The sequence below is a fragment of the Coenobita brevimanus genome, chromosome 25 (genome assembly GCF_032717465.1).
Source record: "Coenobita brevimanus isolate Jiangsu-jjx chromosome 25, ASM3271746v2, whole genome shotgun sequence".
Lineage (NCBI taxonomy): Eukaryota > Metazoa > Arthropoda > Malacostraca > Decapoda > Coenobitidae > Coenobita > Coenobita brevimanus.
Genome location: NC_136978.1, coordinates 4,056,108 through 4,078,036, shown reverse-complemented (window position 1 = coordinate 4,078,036; position 21,929 = coordinate 4,056,108). Strand labels below are relative to the sequence as shown.

General features: G+C 41.2%; 1 protein-coding gene across 1 annotated transcript; it reads left to right on the top strand.

Annotated features, from left to right (window-relative positions):
• The first annotated feature begins 308 nt into the window (after nucleotides 1-308).
• Nucleotides 309-15,418, top strand: LOC145393677 (sodium-coupled monocarboxylate transporter 1-like). Its single transcript, XM_080267727.1, has 11 exons — nucleotides 309-534; nucleotides 1,125-1,258; nucleotides 8,020-8,208; nucleotides 9,755-9,906; nucleotides 10,186-10,326; nucleotides 11,463-11,681; nucleotides 12,626-12,744; nucleotides 13,000-13,154; nucleotides 13,341-13,579; nucleotides 13,790-13,890; nucleotides 15,237-15,418. Exons 1-11 carry the CDS (start codon nucleotides 309-311, stop codon nucleotides 15,416-15,418), a joined length of 1,857 nt encoding a protein of 618 aa, XP_080123853.1.
• Nucleotides 15,419-21,929: the final 6,511 nt, after the last annotated feature.

The following is a 21,929-nucleotide window of genomic DNA, read 5'->3' as shown; positions in this document are numbered from 1 at the left end:
AATGAAAGTGAAAGCATACACAGCTCGCAAATGAGAGGTTCAGGGCTCGATTCTCAGACCAACCACGAGATCTTTGGGCTGCGTCTCTCTTTCAACCCAGTCTAAAATGGATCACGATCTGTAAAATGACGGTTGTATACGTAGTCAGTCCATTGGGTGCTTTCCTTCATAGTCACGTAACGGTTTCAGTGGTTGACTGGTGCAGTCACGACTTCAGGTGGAGACAAAAGCCTGACCTGGACACAGTTCACCCTGCATAATGTTGTCCCTGCAGGTAACAGTGTTAGCGGTGGTCCGGTGCAGTCATGATGTCAGGCGGGGATGAAAGCCTGACTGGGGCGCATTTCAGCGTGGTGGACTACGTTCTGTTCAGCCTCATGCTGGTGGTGTCGGTGGGCATCGGGGTGTGGAGCGCCTACAAAAGCCACGGCAAGGAGTCCACACAGGATTACCTAGTGGGCAGTGGCGCCATGTCACCCTTCCCTGTGGCACTCTCACTCCTCGGCGGCATCATCTCCGCCATCTCCATACTAGGTCAGCACACCTTCACCTTAATTAAGTGCAGGAATAAATACCATGCCATGCTCACACTGTCTTTCTCTCAGTGTTTAACTCTCTCATGGAGTCTGGCACATCAGTAGCGTCATTCAGGGCTCGATGTTCAATAAAGTAGGTGATGAGTCAAATTCACGTAAAGTGTTCTGAAGGGAAGTTTTCAATTATTTTGCAACACTTAACAGCAAGTCATGGTCACATATGCAGCACTAAATGAAACAATTGTCAGTTCTCTATTCCCTCCTGCGGTGACAGGAGACATGACACAAGTTGCTGGTTCAGCTGTCATGCTTCATCAGATATTTTTTTTTTTTTTTACCATTGTTTTGCTGAGAAGTTTTAGTTGTCCAAAAATGGAAAAACGATACTGGCAAGTTCATGACACTTTGATTCTATACATGTTCATCAACTGTAATCGGCATGAGCTAAGTTCTTGTTTGACACTAAACCCCTTGTCTGCAGGAACCTTCTGGCTATTGCACATGTATTTCTTCCTCGAACCTTCTGGCTATTGCACCTGTATTTCTTCCTCGAACCTTCTGGCTATTGCACCAGCATTTCCTCCTCAGGTAATCCCACAGAGGTGTACTTGTATGGGACGCAGTTAACTGTCAATTTGTTGGGTGTGATCATTGGCTGCATCGTGATCCATCAACTCACCCTGCCGATTTTCTACAACCTTCGTCTTCTATCCATTAACCAGGTCAGTGTTTTTGGATGTTCCTCCCTAAATCTTTACGTTGAAGTGACTCAAAAAACATTTACTTTTTTTAAATGAACTGAATAAATGATACCTAGTGTCACGTATCATAGATCAGAGGCACTAATTCAAAGCAATGGTAGCCTATATGACTAGCAATGGAATAGAAACGGGAATGACGTAAAAGTGGTTTTGGCATAGGAGTAGTCTTGGCACAGAGTGGCAAAGGATTCTTTTACTTACATAAAGTCCCCTACGCAGTAACCAGAATACAAAACAGTTATCCGTTTGCGCAAAAAAAAAAAGTTACGACAGCTTTAACCCTTCATTCTGAAGACACTTGTTTAGTTTATTCTTGTTTCGACAAGCTATTTCAATCAGATTAGGAGAGATTTTTCAAGCAGTTCAGGTTAGATAGACCCTTTGCTTACCCCATGACTGTTCGAGGTGTGTACACTTGATCCAGAAAGTATCAATCCAGGGTGTGATCGACGACTACCGAAAGGATACGTTCAACTTGTGACATGTAGTAGTAATAGTAGTAGTTGTTCCCTAGGCAGTCTGGCCGAACAGCCCCGAGTCCCTTAGGAAGGCCATGGCCGAGACCGGGCTTTCCCACAGAGCTCTCAAAGAGTGTATGTTGTGTTCTTGGCGTAGGTGATTGTGTGCAATGCAGTCTTCCATAGTGCTTAATAGTATGGGGTGCGGTGTTGCATCCTGGACAGGCATCAGTGACGGAGTCATCCAGCCTCTTCTGGCAGCTTAAGAAGGCTGGATGGTGCCCACATCTCAGCCTGGCCAGGTGGACCCTGTCCTCACGAGGAAGATAGGATTAAGAAGGGTGGATGTCAGGAGGCCGTGCATGCAGCTGTGTGTTGTCTTTAAGTGACTGAATGGAGTGGCGAGTGATCTGAGTGTGGATATGCTGCTGGATGCTGGTCTGAGGTGGGCGAGGGGGGAGAGATGACAGTATTTGTGTATGGTATCGATTGCTGGGTGTTGTTTTGATATTCCTTGGTGTGGGTGGATGTGCTGCCATATACTGTAGTGGATGTTGTGGGTTTGTGGAGGCTGCAGCAAGAAACTGGGTGCCTCTCATGTCTAACTGATCCTTGACCTTGAGGACTTTGGTTTCTTGATGTAGGTGGTCTGTGGGTGTAGTAGCTGTGCAGCCTGTAATTATTTTAGGGCCTTGTTCTGTATGGTCTATAGAGTGTTGTGGTGAGGTTAGAAGCCCAGGCAAGGCTTGCGTAATTCATCACTGAACGTATGTATTGTTTGTATACTGTTGTGGTGGCTTCTTTGTTGTGTCCGAATGTTGTATGGGTAAGTGACCTCAAGGCACTGAGTCTTGGTGTTATTTTATTTTTAATGTTTGTGATGTGTTGTTTAAATGACATTGATGTGTTGTATGTTACACTAAGGATTTTGTGTGTGTGTGTGTGTGTGTGTGTGTGTGTGTGTGTGTGTGTGTGTGTGTGTGTGTGTGTGTGTGTGTGTGGTAGGGGAGTGTTGTTTATGGTGAGGTGTGGGATGTGACTGTGTTCTGCTGTCCAGTTTGTAAGAAGAGTCACTGTAGATTTGGCTGGGGCTGTTTTGAGCCTGTTTGTGGTGAACCATTCGTGTAGTGTGTTGAGGTAAGGTTGAATGATGTGTGCTGCTGCGTTTGCGTTTTGGTGCGTACAAGTGTTATATCATCTGCATAGGAAGCTATGTGTATCTGTGGTGTGTGGGGTGTGGGTACGTCGTGCATGTATAGGTTAAAGAGTGTAGGGGACAAAACAGATCCTTGGGGGCCGCCGTTTGTGAAGTTTCTGATGTGAGAAGACTGACCGGCAAATGTTACGTGTGCACATCTCCCTGCTAAGTAGTTTGCCAGCCATCTTTTTGTGTTAATGTGTATGTTTGTGTTGAGTATTTTGTTTGTGAGGTTGTGGCGGGGGATGGCATCAAAAGCTTTGCTAATGTCTAGTGTGATTAGAAGTGTTCTGTGTGGTGGCCTAGCTGAATTCATGCCATCGAAAACTCTCTGTGTAAGGTCTGTAAGAAGGGTGTTTGAGGAGTGTAGTGGCCTAAAGCCATGTTGTGCCTGGGCTAGGGGAATGTGAGGTGTGACTAGTTGTAGTACCAGTCGTTCAGTGACTTTAGAGGGGGTGCAGAGGACTGTGATGGGGCGATGTGAGGAGGATAACGTGGGGTCTTTGTTGGGTTTAGGGATAGTGATGATACTGCCATGCTTCCAGATGTTGGGTATTATGTTGTGTGAGTAGCTGTAGTTTGATAAGTTGGTGAGTGCTCGTATGCCTTGTGGTCCTAGGTGTTTAAGGTGAATGTTGCTTATGTTGTCTGGTCCACAGGCAGATGAGTGCTTGAGGCTGTTAATGATGTGCTTCGTCTGGTTGTAAGTGAAAGGTGCATAGTCTGGGTCTGTGGGGAACTGTCTCTTACGTCGGATGATCCGTCGGTCTTCGGGATGGGGGTTTAGATGGCTGACTTGTGAAAAGTGATTGATGAGAGAGTTTACTTGTTGTTTGTTTGAGGGTATTGTGTCTGTTGTTGTGATGGCAGCGTGTGATTGTGTGGTGTTGCTGTTGGAAAGTGTGATGCTGTTTAGTGTTTTGTAGAGTTTGCTGATGTTTGTTTTGTGGTCAAGTGTTTGGAGGTAATTTTTCCAGTTTAGTGTTTGCTGTTCTGATATTTTATTGTTTATTTGAGTGTTGAGTTCTTGTATTTGTTGTACGATGTCTTGTGTATGGGATGTTGGGGAGTGTCGCAGTGTGTCCCGTTGTCTGACGAGGCCTTGAATTTCTGGTGTGATGTAGGGGTTTTGTCTCTTTCTGTTGCCTCTAAGGATGTGTCTTTTGTCTGCGTTTTGTATAATTGTGACATGTCGGGAGGGTTGGTCAATATGTGCGTGCTTTTTAATAAATAATCGTGTAATTACATACGTGTGGGATGAGTACGGCAAAATATGTCCATACACAAACGCTGGCACCTCAGCAGGAGTACAGGGCTGCCGGAACAACGACACATCCCAATACCTACCGTCGCTGGTCTCAGAATGTTCACACTAGAGTATGCACCGATACCTTCTGGAGCTTGGGTACAGTATTAAGTTGAATAAAAACATCTAGTGAAAGCAAGGGTATAATTTACCAGGAAAACTGCGCTTTGTGAAGGCGTGAGGAGCGAAACAAGCGTTTGTACATACGCCTATCATCATAATTTCATACTGATGTAAACTTTCAACATTTCTAGTGAGGTAATTGAACAATAACAGAAGAATAATTGAACTAAAATATTTACTTTTTCACACGCGCACACACGCGCGCGCGCGCAAGCATTCAAAATATGAAAGTGAAAAACAACATATACCTTGCATGTGTCACTTTCAAAGTGCTTTAAACCGATTTCATAGTGGAGCATGTCAACTGAAGCCCTCGGTACATTCCCTCGGAAAGCTGGGATTCCAAGGGGATTGTTTGGTCCCATGAGTAAATATATAGCTAAAACAAAATTCATCGAATGAATCTACTGCCTGCTGAAAGAATCTCTTCTCTACCTCACACAGAAAAGTTATTAGCCTTCGAAAACCATCGCGGTCGGGTCGCTCATTTCTCAGCTGAGCATAAACATAGCTTTATAATGGTTGCTCGCTTCGCTCGCTCGCTCATAAAAGTACCTCTCTATCTGTCTATCTATCTATAGGCAGACGCCTTAACCCGTCACGTCCCGAGGCTTTCCGCACCTCCGACATCCCCCAGTCCCGAGGTATTTTCGAAATTTTTTTTTTTGGCTAAAACCTTCGCTTTTGGTGAGAAACATCGAAAATTTATAGAGAAATCGCTCACCTGAGGTTTAAAGTGCCCATTCCAGGTAGGAGTTCCTCCTTACCTGAGTGGGTTTTCTAACATGCTGGCACCAAAGAAAACGAGTTCTATGGGAGGGTAACTATTTTATCCACTCATAAACGGTACTTATTTATTTACTTGGTACGAATGTATATGTAGTATGACAGTATATTGGTTTTCAAGCAGTAATAAAGGCATTATAAGCATTGTTTCACTCACTAACTAATCACCATACCTGACCTATTTTTGCCACACTACCTGATCATTATTTCTGGCTGTTTCTTCTTCTAATGCTATGTAAACATTGTCCTCCACATTGTCATCGATTGGGGAATCACTCTGGCCCTGAATAACTTTACTAGCCAGGTCACTGGTAACAGGTCCTTTGCCAAGACAATGTCGTGAGGGGGGGAGGGGGGAGGTTATGCAGTGTAAGGCATTGTCCTTGCTTGGTATCTTGTACAGGAATAGAGGAAGGTGTCCCGTGTATACATACGAAAAATCACGTGCAAAAATTGAAAATTGTGCAAATTAGCGACCTTGCAATTGCACGACGTACTGGTACGTCGCCGGGACTGGCAAATGCAAATCGTGGTGACGTACCCATACGTCGTCGGGACGGGGCGGGTTAATCCCCTAAGCCCCACAAACTCACGTCGCCCTGTTCTCTGCCATTTGACTCTCCTAGCTCCAACTCACACCCTCTCTCATGTATCTCTCCATAGTTTTGGTAACTGAAATTCGTAGATGGCAGCCACACTACATTCATATTGCATCAGCCTCGTGAAGCAAGCCAGACGGTCTGATCAAAGGCAGTAATATGACTTGTAGACGGTGGTGGCTGATGGTACCTGGGGGACCCCACTTGCTAGGCCGCACACACAGACGTGACCAGTGATAAGCCACCATAATATCTGGCACACATTAACGATACTCCTTGTTTGGCGTAACACTTAATGAGACTCTATTATGTTCACACGTCTCCCCATCCCCAGTGTCCCCCCTCCTCTCACCCCCACCTTATTGTCCACTCTTAAACCAGATATGGGGCCATTTTATTTACGAGTGTACTGGTTTTGACTAAAAATGTTTGTGGATTTGTTGGATGATTCCTTACTTCAAAAGTCAGCATCTCTAACAAGTTTCCCGCGACATTAAAGTTGCATTAAATTTCACGTTTTAAGATAGCCTTCATTAAATTTCACGTTTTTAGATAAGTCGCATTAAATTTCACGTTTTTAGATGTTTCATTAAATTTCACGTTTTTTAGATAAGTTGTTTTAAATTTTACGTTTTTAGATAAGTTGTTTTAAATTTTACGTTTTTAGATAAGTTGTTTTAAATTTCACGTTTTTAGATAAGTCGCATTAAATTTCACGTTTTTAGATGTTTCATTAAATTTCACGTTTTTAGATAAGTTGCTTTAAATTTCACGTTTTTAGATGTTTCATTAAATTTCACGTTTTTAGATAAGTCGCATTAAATTTCACGTTTTAAGATAGCCTTCATTAAATTTCACGTTTTTAGATAGCCTGCATTAAATTTCACGTTTTTAGATAAGTCGCATTAAATTTCACGTTTTTAGATGTTTCATTAAATTTCACGTTTTTTAGATAAGTTGCTTTAAATTTCACGTTTTTAACTAAGTTGCATTAAATTTCACGTTTTTAGATAAGTCGCGCTGAGTTTCACGTTTTACAATTAGCTGGGGAGGGTTGCCAGAACACAGATACACCGCACTAAATTTCAAGTTTAGGATTTGCCGCGAGGAAGAGAGGTCACAATTCCTTTATTTTCCATCGCGGGTTTCGATGATGCTGAAAACTTGGGGGTCTCCCTTCGTCTTCACTATCTCAAGTAAAAAAAAAAAAAAAGACCCCATGTGTTTTGAAAATACCTGTCGGAGGAGGCAGAGCAAAATAATAATAATAATAATAATAATAATAATAGACCCATTCGCCCTCCGGACTTTTTTTTTTTTTTTTTTTTTTGGTTACCTACAGACGATTTTGTCTAGCTAAGGAGACCGCTCTTGTAATGCGTCATAACTGAAGGCTATTTTTAACTTCTCCAGTGCGAAAATGAATATCTTCTACGCTGAAGAAAATCATGTTAAAAGCAAGAATAGGACAGATAAACACGTAGCTGTTGTCAGAGGGTGAAGGTCCCACTAAAATCACGCAGTATCTTTGCAGTAAAAAAAATAAATAAATAAAATATATAAATCCTCACGCAGTATCGTTGCAGTAAAAAAAAATAAACCACAAAAATGCTCACGCAGTATCGTTGCAGTAAAAAAAATAATAATAAACTACAAAACTCCTCATAGTTTAGTGATTCAGGGTTGTATAATTACGACACTATGCACCAGAGTGAGAACAAGCCTGTAACAGTGACAATCATTAATGAAATACTTGCAACAGTTAGGTGTGATCGTCCTGAATCCCACATTGCAGTGCAGCTAGCAACGATACAGAAAGGTTATGCTTGTTATATCATCATCACGTTTCAAAAAATGTAAGAGAAACAGTAAAATCTTATTTACACCCTGCACGCTCAGTTATAATGACAAGGCCACAAAAACTCATTAAATTCATGCCTGTGTGTAGGTCAGGTAGACAGCAGTGCAAGAATATACCATGAAAAGATGTCATTACAGTAGTCAACCCCATCAACTTGAGGATGGCATTTGTTTTTTGTTTCCCTTCAGGCAATTTCATTTAGTTTGCAGGAGATTTCTTAAGGCAAACAGGTTAATGAAAGCTACGTATAACATCAGCTTGAAAAATACTCTGTTCCCGCTCGAAAAGTTTCCCCTTCAGGTATGCTACATAAAAGTGTAGTTTGCAATATAAGAATTAAAAAACAATGTAATGGAACGAAGTACTTAGGAGCTTACTCTCTTTTTTACAGTACTTACATATGCGATTCAAGTCGAGAGTTGTGAGTCTCCTGGGATCCATTTGTCAGCTCTCTTCCAAGTTCTTCTACATGGGTGTGTGTCTGTATGCCCCCTCCCTGGCCCTCGCCACTGTCACCGGAATGCCTATCTGGGGTTCCATCGTGCTCATGGGCCTCGTGTGTACCTTCTACATCTCCGTGGTAAGACGCAATGGAAGAACCACTCACGTTTAAACAGGTCCATCCAATTCGGTCCAGTTAGATAAGGCTTACTGAAGGCCATGAAGGAAAAATAGGTCCACTTAGGGCCAGGCTGGTGGATTCTGGTTAACAATTACAACGTCATATCCTATCAGGCTTATCATATCCACTTCAGTCTCGTCACACCATTAATTTCAGGTCAAATTAGGGCAGTTCAGGTCCAGTTACATCCATTCACGTCCAGTTAGCCACATTCAGTTCTTCTACATCCACTCAACCTCAGTCAGGTGGGTTCAGTTCATTATACCCGGTAAGGCCCATTCAGGTCCAAATTGACACATTCAGGGCTTCCACAGTCAGTCAGACCCAGTGATAACAACTAAGAATCATGTTTCTATGGACCAGTTCAGATCCATTCTTGTCATTCTCGTTTATTTCAGACAAGACAAAATGAAGCCTCCAGTCAGAAAGTTACACGCTGGAAGTTCTGATGCATCTATTTTTTTGATGTATATGATTCTTCTCAGCTGCATGTTGTATCCGATGCACACATTCACTATAACACAGCTCATTTCACTAACAAATGAAGAACCAGGTATCAGTAGTCAGAAACATGTATTCTCAACCCTTAATCTGAATTTCTTACGTTTGTGGTGCTAACAGACTGAAGACTAGCAATATCAAGACTCCCTGGGAAGGAAAGTTAACTCAGTAAGCCATCTTGGAAGCTCAGTACTTGATTAGTTCCAAATCTGAGTCGTCTGTTTTATTTCTAGTATGACGGCACTTGCGTATATGAGGAGAATCCTCAATATGAATTACTCGCCCTTCGAAAGGTGTTCAAGCTTTAGTCGAATATTATAATGTTAGATAAACTGGTCATGAGGTTTCTGTGAAGAACTCTGGAATACTGGAACCTCATCTCATGCTTGTCTTTAACCCAGAGATAAAAAAAAAAAAAAAAAACTATTTGGGCATCAGGGCAAGAGGATTGAAAGAGGCAGAGAATGTGTTGTGGTGGAGAATAAATATGCCAATGTGTGAGGTTTTGCCACCACACATAGTGATGAGGTAGCAACATCTGCACTGACTGCTGCTTGCTGAACGAGGGATTCACGTTTACTCAACAGTACTAGAGTAGAACTTATATATTTTTATCAACATGTTTGGGAAGCTGTGCATGTACTTACAGTGCTTAGCTCTGGACAACTTATCTACTAATGAAATAATGAATCTAAAATGAGTTAAAATGACTGTTAACTACATGTGCCACTGAACTCCATGCAGACAATTATTTTGAAGACCATGGATGGTTTTTGGGTAGTTCAGTGGGAGGCAATAACAGCAAGTACAGTATTGGGTTAAACAGGTAGATGGCCATGGTAACTGCTAAATAAGAGTAATATCTCTGTGGCTGTGACTGTAGGGTGGTGTGAAGGCGGTGATGTACACTGATGTGATGGACACACTGCTCATGTTTGCGACTGTGGAGCAGGGTGGTGTGAAGTGATGTAGATGCTGCTCATGTTCATTGGTGTGGTTGCAGGGTGGTGTGAAGGCGGTGGTGTACAATGACGTGATACAGACGCTGCTCATGTTCGGAGGGGTGCTGCTCGTGGTCATCATTTGTTGCTCCGAAATTGGTCTGGCCAACGTCTGGACCATAGCTAACCAGGGTTCCAGGATAGAGTTCTTCAAGTGAGACTTCTTTGCTAGAGTGGCAGTTAACTGCAAGTGGCAATGTTTGTAGCCTACAGGTCTTGCAACAGAGAGGATATTCATCCATATTCTAGGCATGAAACAAAGAAGTGTGATTTCACTGCCTTTTTTTAAGCGCAGAGAAGCAATTATGGTATCACTATTTTCCTTAAAGAATTTATAATTTCGTGGAAAAAAAAAAAAAAAAAATGCTTCTTACAGTCAGTATCATAAAATTTAAAAAACACATATGACTCGAGCCTCCTATTTCTGCCCCAGCCTGGACACCAGCCCCTTCGTGCGCCACACCTTCTGGTCCTGCGTCGTGCTTGGCTTCTACTTCACTCTGACTTCCATCGGTATTAACCAGTCTTGCTACCAGAGGTTTGCCTCTGTCGGCAGTCTCGTTACGGCACAAAGGTTAGATGTCAGCGTTATACTATATATATATATATATAGATATATATATATATATATATAAATATCTATATATATATCTATATATATATATTTATATATATATTATATATATATACCTATATATATCCAGATATATATCTATATATCTATCTATCTATCTATCTATGTATATATATATATATATACATATATATATATATATATATATATATATATATATATATATATATATATATATATATATATATATATATATATATGCCAGAGTGGACTGCTAGAGGAAGAAGAGGTAGAGGTAGGACGAGGGAAACCTGGTTGAGGACAATGAAAAGAGAAGCAAGAGAGGAATGTTAGTGGGACCTGAAGGAGATGGCAAGAGACAAATATTGGTGGAGAGCGTTCATCGAGGCCCAATGCATCCCGTGGGGTGCCACAGGAAATGATATATATATATATATATATATATATATAAACTCACTTAGGGATTGAGGTGATGACAATTTTCAAAGCCCTTTTGCTTGCCTCGCCCAAAATACATTCCATATCCCTCTCCCAATTTCTTTATCTTTTTTACATGGTACTTATTCATCCCCCCCCCCTCCTGCAGAAAATATTGGTATGCTGCACTGCTGTGCCTAAGAAACCATAAAGACGATAAACACATTGTATACATTGTTTTTAAATTATTTATAAAACTTAATATGTATTGCAGATATCATATCCTAATGAAAACAACACGGTGAAACATAGTGTGTACACTAAAATGCATATGAAAACCTTGTGAGGGTTAAAAACGCCCAATTCACATAAACGAAACAAGTGTTGCCCCAGCAAAACACTTACCCTGTTCTAGTCCATGAGTCATCTCAGAGTGTACAGAGTGACAGGAGCACCTTGAGGTGGTTTTAAAACACACAGTTCACTTGAATTATACAAGTATTACCCCCAGTCTAACTCTATTCTAATCCATGTCTCATCCCTACACCTCAGTACTACTGCACAATATATACACAATATGCAACACTGTTCATATTATTTCAGTGATTCAAATGTTTTACTATGAGGTACTTCACCCACACACACTAGTACCACGAATGCTTAATTTATCCGGACTAAACCTTGTGTTCTTACAATAGGTTGGCCATCTCCTTTGTGGTGGGTGTGTGGCTGTTATGGATATTGTTTTACTTCTCTGGACTGGTGGCATATGCTGCCTACAGTCACTGTGACCCCCTGACCTCAGGCAGGATACAGAAAGCTGACCAGATCATCCCTTACCTGGTCATGGAGAAGCTGGGTCATCTCACGGGCATCCCAGGGATCTTTGTGGCGGCCGTCTATGGGGGCGTCCTCAGGTCGGTGCTGAAGTGGCGACTACTTCTTCTTTCAGCATTCTTATATTATTCATCACCACTCTTACATCCTTCATCATGGGCAGATCCACCGATGTTCCCCTGTCTCCACAGGGAGCACCCCTGGTTATTCACATTGAGATTAGTATATTTTACACACACACACACACACACACACACACACATACATTGTCGTTCACTCATTCACTACTCTGTCGACATTAACATGGTAATGTACTCTTTTTTTACATTATAATGGTAATGGAAGATTTTGTTACTTCTCGAATGTGTTTGGGACTAAATATTTACAGAAATGGGTTTACTAAAAATGAAAATGTAAACAAGCCTCACACGTCTACGGTATAATCCCTTGACTCATTAATATAACTTCTTCATTCTTCTGCCTCCTCAGTTTCCACATCTTGTTCTCTTATGCATACCTTCTTGCCCAATTTAGTACCTGCCATACCTCTCTCTCTCTCTCTCTCTCTCTTTACTCCAGTTCCGTGTACTTTCTTCACCATCTTAAAATATCAATTCTTTCCATGTGATTCCAGTACTGATGCACAGTTTATAATTCATGGATGTAACTACCTCATTACACGTCATTTTTAAAATTATACAGATTCTTCTTATCTTATTAATTCTTGCTTATCACCCTACATTTCTTGGTGAATCACTATCACTCATTTTATAATACTACCAAGTCAATCTCTTACATCCACAGTACAATATTGAGTTCAGTACTCCTTTATGAAGTCTTCTTGTGGTCTCTACAATAGATTTACTGTTCTATATGACATACTTGGTAGCACAAAAATAGAAGCTCTCTTCTTTGAGCCACTAATTTCCATATTTCACACTTTTGCTTCTACTCACAGTAATCATGCAAAATATATAATGGATTACACATTTTTTTAAACCAATGTACCATTCCTTCCACACAGTTCACTGTCCACCTGTGGTAACTCTATGGCGTGTCTGATTTGGGAGGACTTTCTGAAGGATATCCCATACTTCAGCAAGATGTCTGATGTCTCAGCCACCAGGGTCCTCAAGCTTATTTGTAAGGTCTTCCTCACATAACAGTAACAACATTGCAGTACCTGTGGGTGGCCATTACACCCCCTCAAATATTACTCCCTGTAATATCAGTAAATACTTAATGTAACTTAACACTGCATAATGTGTTGCCAAAGATATATTTCCATACAGTGGAACAGAGATATAATATGCATACACTGTAAGAGGTTTTGTTTACATTCTGGCACACACTACTTTTAACAGTTTGTTAATGCTTTCATGTTGGCTGTGGTGGCAGCTACGGTGGCGGGCCTGTTAGGCATCTGCTTGGGTGTGGTGGCAGGCAAACTAGGCAACATTTTCCACGTCATCAACAGCTTTTCAGGATCTGTTTTGGGACCAATGCTAGGCGTCTTCCTGTCTGGCATGTGCACACCCTGGGTCAACACTAAGGTAGGCAGAGCTTCACTATTTTCACGTAAACTTCTAAATGACATTTTTTTTTTTTTTTTTCAAACACGCTACCTTCCACTCCATTATTTTGCAGGGAAAATCATCATTATAAAAAATGATATTTATTCTTCCAAAAGGGTAAAAAAAAAACGCAACACATAATCAAATATCAAACCACATCTTCAGGGTGTAGTGTCGGGATTCCTGGTGGCCTTCTGCTACAATATTTCGGTGGTGGTGGGCAAATTTCTGCGTGGGGGAGGCCACCCCCCTCACCTCCCTCTTTCTGTTGATGGCTGTCCAGAGAACCTCCTCCACCTTGCCAATGCCTCCATAGCAACTTTGATCAGCAACGCCACAACTGACCCCAGCCTCATCACTGACCTCACCACCGACTCTGCCACTCAGGGACCCGATATTCACAGGTTAACAAACATGGCCTAAAATATGAAACTTTCTCCTTCTAACAATACATATGCATCTCGTTACGGTAACATTATTTTATAAGAGAGGAGAATTAAGCAAGGACATAATTTTTGAGTCTAAAAGCTAAAAATGGTGTTTGAATCTGTTTTTCTTGACATTATTATTTTATATATGGAAAGGTTTAAGACAGTGTGATGTGGTACTGACAGGGTTGAGAGCAAGACCGTGTACGATGTCTCCTACTGCTACTTCGGCGTCACTGGCATCCTCATGACTTTCATCATTAGCAACCTTGTTTCCGCCTGTACTGGTGAGCTGTCTTCCAACTCTTATGTACACTCAAGGACTGGTGGCTTAGGTAAGGCCGAGTCGCGGTGCACCACCATTTAGGGCTTGAAGCACTGAAAGGGCCGGGTGGTGGCAAACTAACAGTTAGAATTGGAAGTACTGGTGGTGGCATAACAAGAGTAATTCATTCTACTGTCACTTGCTATTGTGAAAGTTGAAGTTTGTACGCTGCTTCTGATTAGCATGACTAAACTGAATTCAGGATATAGTTAATATCTTAGAGGACATTTTGATGATCCGAAAACTGCCATTTCATTGCTCTTCCATACAGTCCCATCAACGTTATACATCATAATACATATAATCTATGTTTAACGCCACAAATATACACAAAACTGATCTTACACAATAATAATTCATAAATTTGTTCTGAACTTTTCGAAATAATGTAATATAAAAAAAAAATAAATAAAAACATAGGAGGGTCTAAACATCCTTGATGAATTCTTATTAGTTTGGAACACTGCTAAAAATGGAACATGATATTACAGCACATTAATAAGTGTTTAAAGTCGATGCCAAAAACAATGAATATATTACAGAAAAAGGATATTTTCTTCCAGCAGCCGTTCTAAATCTTACAAATTTCACACATTAATTTTAGCACTTAACAGTCAACTAACCCCTGTAAACTTTATCCTGAGATGTGACTAGGAGATAAACATAGAGAGAGAGAGAGAAGCGCTTGTATGCATACTGTGGGGTGTTTCCATTACAATGGCACTTCATAGTATGGCATTAATACATTATTATTTGCATAAATGTAACTTTCAAATAAAGTGGATTCAGTTTGGTGCCATCACAATCATTTCTGACAATTTACTGGATTAAATGCTCAAATAATAACCAACCGTAAAAATTTTCCAAATCTGTTCTCACATTATCGTGTACTATCCGTATATGTGTATGGTACATTACTGTATATAGCATATGAAACTGTTATCGTATCATTTATAAAGGCCCGAACATACTTGCATGCCTCGGCCTTGATCACCTAATGGCGACTCTCCATGCTGCTCGATCACTGGCAGTCTTCCTATTCGGTCCCTTATTCCTGAGGTCACACCCTATGACCTCGTCCCAGGCCTTTTTCGGTCTGGTGTGCATTTATCTTGTTAAGAAGGAAGGACAACCACCCTAAAGCGATCTGCCACTGTCAAAAGCATTATACTGTACATGAGTACATATTTTGTAAAATACTGTGCATGGTGTAGTATTGCCTAAAACACCATTTCTGTATAGATTTCAGGGAATAGTGTGCCAGTTAATGCATATCAGAAATCTGGAGTGTTGAACTGGTGCCCACAGGTCCCCTGAGCCCGAAGGCTGTGGATGATCGGTTGTCGTGCCCCAGCGGAGTGAGGCTGCACCAGTGGCTGTGGAGGACCTGCAATGGTACAGCTATGACCACCGGCTATGACGCAGACAATGAGAATACCATGACCATGTTGCCCCGCACTAACAACCATCACAGCAGTGGCCTTTCCTAGTTCATGTTGCCACACCACCACACAACCACTTCCCTCACAAGGGTGAAACATCATTCCAGATCAATCCTGTATTCTCATATATGTATCTAATGCAAGCAGTCATGAAGAGTTGGCAAGCTGGTAGGTCTATACAGTTGAAGGGATTCTTGTAATGATATGTAATGATCTCAGAAGCCTTCCAGTGATAACGTCCATACAATTGTTTTAAAAGACTATACTTATGGTGCTTCTTATAATACTTACTTTAGAAGACTTACAGAATGCACTGTCAATATTTTTATATTTTCCGGTTAATATAGGGTGTAATTCTTAGTGTGATCTGATGATTTTTTCGCCACACATTAAAAATAATTATACATAAACTTCAATGATGTTAATCGTCTTATTATCAGGAATAGCGGTAAATGAAAGGTCTCTCTCAAATAGAAAGGTTCAGTTAATGTTAATCCGAGTCTGCAAGTACTGCTTACTCTTCTTTTCTGAATATCATGACACAAATATCATTATCATCATCAGCTGACACACACACACACACACACACACACACACACACATCATACAATCTATGGCCGCAAACTCACACAACTGCGGATGGCCGAAGCCTGACTGTGTAAAGGCTGCAGCATCTAATAACAAAGATTACATAGAACGCCTCTGGGTTTAAAGTACAGTAGAACTCAGAGACTCACTTTAAATAGTACTTACTTTCCTCTGCCATATTAGAGATTTGTCAGTCTAAACACACCTTACAAAATTGCATCTCAAATTTAAGATAAACAGAAAAGACACGGTGGTTTGTATAACAGCAGATAGGCTGTACAGAACACTGTCAATCTAACTACTGGCTGCAGTAAACCCCCAATCATACGTCATAATTCAACCAAGGTCCTTTCAGATTAAGCATTTTTTCGGATAATGACGTACTACCCCCAACTCCTCTGCATGTGGTATAACCACAACAAAATTTTATAAAGGTCTCCCTCGTTATCAACGGGGATTACATTATATAATTCTTACACACCCATTCATATGTTATGTTATCTATCTATAGCCCGACGCCATAACATGCATTTAATGATTAAAAAAGTGTTTCCTTTATACATACGGGGAGGGGGGAGGGGAGTCCCAATGTTATGAATAGTTACATTTATGGAAATCTCTTAGTTAAGTGAATGCTCGTCTATCAGAGTACATAACCTATGAGATAAAGAGTGTTCGGTGTTTGACCACAACCAGCTTACACCTACAATGCTATGTATGGGAATTTTAAAACACAATAAATGTTCCTGTTGTTACATTTAAAACATACCTGTAACATTAACATATGACCTACAGTAATGCAAAACCACTGAAATGGAAGCATGAAGATCCCTAAGATATGCCATTACAATTGCATCCACGTCCACAACCTCTGAACTGTGACTAGTGACTGTACAAAATATGAGTGCTGTAGTCTTGAATAATAAACACATAAATCATGCAGTAAAAATGTGTATGAAGCTTGGGAATTGGGCGTCAATGCTTTTTTTTTTTTTTTTTTTTTTTTTTTTCTGCAACACCTCTTTTGGATGTAATCAATCTGACAACTGTTTATGTTACTGCTTTTAGTATGATACTAGTATATATTATTTACATAGCTGTAAAAATACAAGCATTATAAGCTTCGGAAGCTGAGCAATGGGTTGGGATGAGGACATGGTCTCCTTCCAATGAGACAAAATGTTTGTGTGCACTTCTAATACTTTACTTTTCACATAGCTACAGCATCTTAGTTGGATGTAATAGTCATAATGACATTCTACTTCTTTCCTAGCAATGTGGCAACCACTATTTACCTAGCAGCAGTAATAATAGCAACGTCAGCATGGATGGTGAGATACGGACTGGGTTGAGGAAGTAGTCTCTAGCCTCGAGATGATTTTTGCTTTACTGCAGTTCGAGGGAGTATATTATTTACCAAGCAATGGAAATTAAAATACTACTAGCCGTGGAAAGGGGGAGCACTGGGTAAGGGGACCACAAACTCAACCTACAATGAGTACTGAACCAAGCCCTAAGGGTTGTGCACAATGATATAATTATTCATATCAACACTCTACTATACCAACCCCTCTCTAGACCCTCTACCTCACACCTCTTGTCTCACCATCACTAACCTGCACCCGTCACCTCGCACCTATAACCTACACTTCGCACAGACCTCCCACCAACCGGCACTCTCTTCTCCCACTTCAGTTTCCTCTATTCCTCACTATCATCAACATACACCACAATGGGTACAAAATTACAGAGGGAAAAAAAAAAAAAAAAAAAAAAAAAAAAAAAAAACGATCTTATAAAGGGCAAATTACACACACACAAAAAAAAATAAGGGGGGGGGGAGAATAAGGAAGGGCAAGAATGAAGGAAAGAAGGAAGGGAAAAGTGAGTGAAGGATGGTGGGCGTCGATGGGAATGGGGACTGGCACCTCTTTCATTTTTTTTTCTTTACTAAGTCTAAATTATCCTTGTCACATGATGTGTCTACCGTTGTTTCTTAGTCTGCTGGCCACTTTATTCACCAACCAACCTCAACTATCCCTACTAAGCCCTACGGTTCGTGCTCAGTGATATTTATCCATTTGACAACGCTACGTTCCCTCTCTGCTCAAAGAATGTCAAGGAACATATCACCACCACCAATTCAGAGCGAAGGAATGATATTTACCTTCACTGTCACCCGACTGAGAGAGAGAGAGAGAGAGAGAGAGTTTATGCAATATATAAACTGCTTTACTCATCACAGGCCAAAGTTCACATAAGCTTCAGGTAGGATAAAAATGGGAGAAATGGAGTTCCCCCGAGCTAAGCCCTGTATTGGACTATATAGCCCCGCTAGGGTTACAGGAGGGAGCTACCCCTCCCGGCACGGCAGCCTGGGCGAGGCTCGAACTCGCAATCCCCCGATTACGAGTCCAGCGCGCTACCACTGTGCTACCGCGCCCCCCTTCAGGTAGGATAGGGGAATGAAAAAAGATAAGACAGAGTAACCTACTGTGTCTTCCCAAAACATCCCCACTTTAAAAAACGGTAAATTTTTAATTTAGTCCCACCCTGCCATATTTTCTCAAGAGTTTCAGAATGCAATGTTTTATAGTGTTTCTCATGTGAATCTGATAGTCATTTCTGTCGCAAATCACTCGTTTTCCGTTACCCCCCCCCCCAACGTACCAAGGTTATTGGGGGAATACGACGAAAACGAGTAATTTTCACTAAAAATGACCACCACAATCACATGAATAACACTAAAACATTGCATTCTGAAACTCCTGAGAAAGAATAATGGGGGACCTGTGGGAAAGCGTGGTTTTGGGTGGGGGAAACACGGAAAATCGAGTGATTTCCGACTGGAACTGGAATCCAAATCAAACGAAAAACACTAAAATCCTTCGGAAAAATATAATTTTCAGCTCTTTGAGTTCGTGTTTCCTAATTGGGGGGCTTTGCCCCCCAGACCCCCCAGCCCTGGCCGTGTTTCCTAACTGGGGGGCTTCGCTCCCCAGACCCCCCATTACATTAACCTAACCTAACCTAACCTATCCTAGGGGAATGCTTACCTAGAGATCAGAAATGGTGAATTTGCACTGCACCTTCCCCTTACTCTTCTTATTTTTTTTTCCACCGGCCACAGTACCACTGATGTCTGTCTTCCCGATATTTGCAGGGCAAATCACACTCTTTACACTGCACTGCACTTTGCAAAACCCCGTGTTTTCTTAGTAGTTCAATAGATGTTTCATTATTACTGTGATAGTCCTTGATAATCTGCCAGTAGTCCGTCTTATTCCCGATACAAGCTTTGAAATCGACAACATGTTCTTCTGCACCGGAGGCCATGACTGTGACTGACTTTCAAATCTCGGGAGTACTTGCGTCACCCACAAACACTTGAAGCTGATTGGCTGGTTTTACTTACGACTGTTGTGATTGGCTGGTTTCAAAAGTCCCTCTTCCTTTGCGACGCCTGATTGGCTGTTTTTAACCCGCCCCGTCCCGACGACGTATGGGTACGTCACCACGATTTGCATTTGCCAGTCCCGGCGACGTACCAGTACGTCGTGCAATTGCAAGGTACCTAATTTGCACAATTTTCAATTTTCGCACGTTATTTTTCGTATGTATACACGGGACACCTTCCTCTATTCCTGTACAAGATACCAAGCAGGGACAATGCCTTACACTGCATAACCTCCCCCCTCCCCCCCTCATGCCATTGTCTTGACAAAGGACCTGTTACCAGTGACCTGGCTAGTAAAGTTATTCAGGGCCAGAGTGATTCCCCAATCGATGACAATGTGGAGGACAATGTTTACATAGCATTAGAAGAAGAAACAGCCAGAAATAATGATCAGGTAGTGTGCCAAAAATAGGTCAGGTATGGTGATTAGTTAGTGAGTGAAACAATGCTTATAATGCCTTTATTACTGCTTGAAAACCAATATACTGTCATACTACATATACATTCGTACCAAGTAAATAAATAAATACCGTTTATGAGTGGATAAAATAGTTACCCTCCCATAGAACTCGTTTTCTTTGGTGCCAGCATGTTAGAAAACCCACTCAGGTAAGGAGGAACTCCTACCTGGATTGGGCACTTTAAACCTCAGGAGAGCGATTTCTCTATGAATTTTCGATGTTTCTCACCAAAAGCGAAGGTTTTAGCCAAAAAAAAAAAAATCGAAAATACCTCGGGACTGGGGGATGTCGGAGGTGCGGAAAACCTCGGGACGTGACGGGTTAAAGCTCACATATACGAAATTACCAGCCGAGTACACTCGAGTCCAGCCGACTTAGACCGAGTGAACGTGCCCGCACCAGCAAATATGGCGCGACATTCATCTCAAATAATTAAGAAAAATAACATATATCTCGGAAAGTAGTTATTTGCGACGGCTGTTTACTGAGAAGAAAATGATGTACTCAATACACCCGACATATAGAGATAAGTCACATTTTCCAGCGACCGGGTGGGATTAAAGTAAAATAATACCAAAAAAAAACTCGATAAAGAATGATATTTGGTCAGTCGAAGCCCACACTACTGTATATTACATTTCTGTGTTGAATAAGATACACACTGTACCCATACAGAGTTACTCTCAGCGGAATAGGGGTATCTAACACTAGCGGAAATGTGTACCAGTGTCACCCCGATCAGTATTAAAAACCTCGGGCTTCTGTACCCACTCTCAATAAAATAGAGTTCCCTAATATTATATGGAAATGAAATTAACGAAGTCATCCTAACAGTGTGTTAATAGAAAATGTTATAAATGTATAGATGGCCACGCTTCTACCTTTAACGCCAAGCACTGCATAATAATCTTCTGCTCAGATGTGGAAAACATGAAAGATCAACACAAGGATTTGAGACATTCATGACTGAAGTGGATAGGGGTGAAGGGAGATGACCAACGACCCTCGGATTCACAGTCTCTTTCACTATTTCTGCCAGTTATGTACCATCAGGCACATACCATACATGCCATGGAGTGTGAATTGTTCTCTTAAGTTTGGGGAATCATCTATTGACAGGAGTGAGTGATGTAAAATTGCACTTAATGTCAAACGTGTCCAATTCCACTGATTATACTGTAAACAAGATTATCACTGAGTATTAAAGTCAGAAACTGGAAAAATGAATTAAAATGTTCTCATTTCTATGACAGTAATTAACTGTATTTGTGACAAGGAGCTCAGCAACTATTCAAGATTTTTTTTTTTTACCTATACCCAGCAAATTAACAGAAAAAATTATTTAAGGTTTATCTTCAATAACTGGTGTTGGGGTTCATTCATAAAATGAATATGTCGAAATTGAATTAAGAAATTATGATCTACATCTGATGAAGAACTGCAAGCTCAGCTACAACACAGCTAACTGATCGACAACAGGACTATAGAAAACTACAAGTGCTCGTGGGCCCTTCAGGCCCCTCGCACTTGCTGCTGAGGAGGGCTCTCGCGCTGCTGTAGTTTATTTTAGTTGTACCTGTGGAAAAAAAATTCTACGAAGATCCTATGCCGGGCGCCTGAAGAGGCGTTTTTTTGGTCAAAATGTGATCGCCCATTAAATATAGTAAAGTTTTTCAATCGTGATGGGACTATGTTTTTTCATATCAGCGAATTTTTGGCGATTTTTGTGCCAATTTTGGTGCGATTTGAATACACACACACGGCTAGTGCTATAGTACTGTATATTAGATGCGAGAGACGACAAGAACTACAGCCTATGTGAAAAATGACATATGGTTGATACCCTCTCCAGTCACCCTAATGCCGTCTAAGCCTGCACCAAACACCTCAAACTGGCTTTAAATGTACCAACCAATGACAGACTTAGAAACAAACTGTACTGCATCGAACCTGTAGTGTGGACGTAAACCACACCATCACCCAGACCACATCGCCCAGACTACACAGTCACCCAAACTACACCATCTCCCACATCTTCACCCAGATCACCACC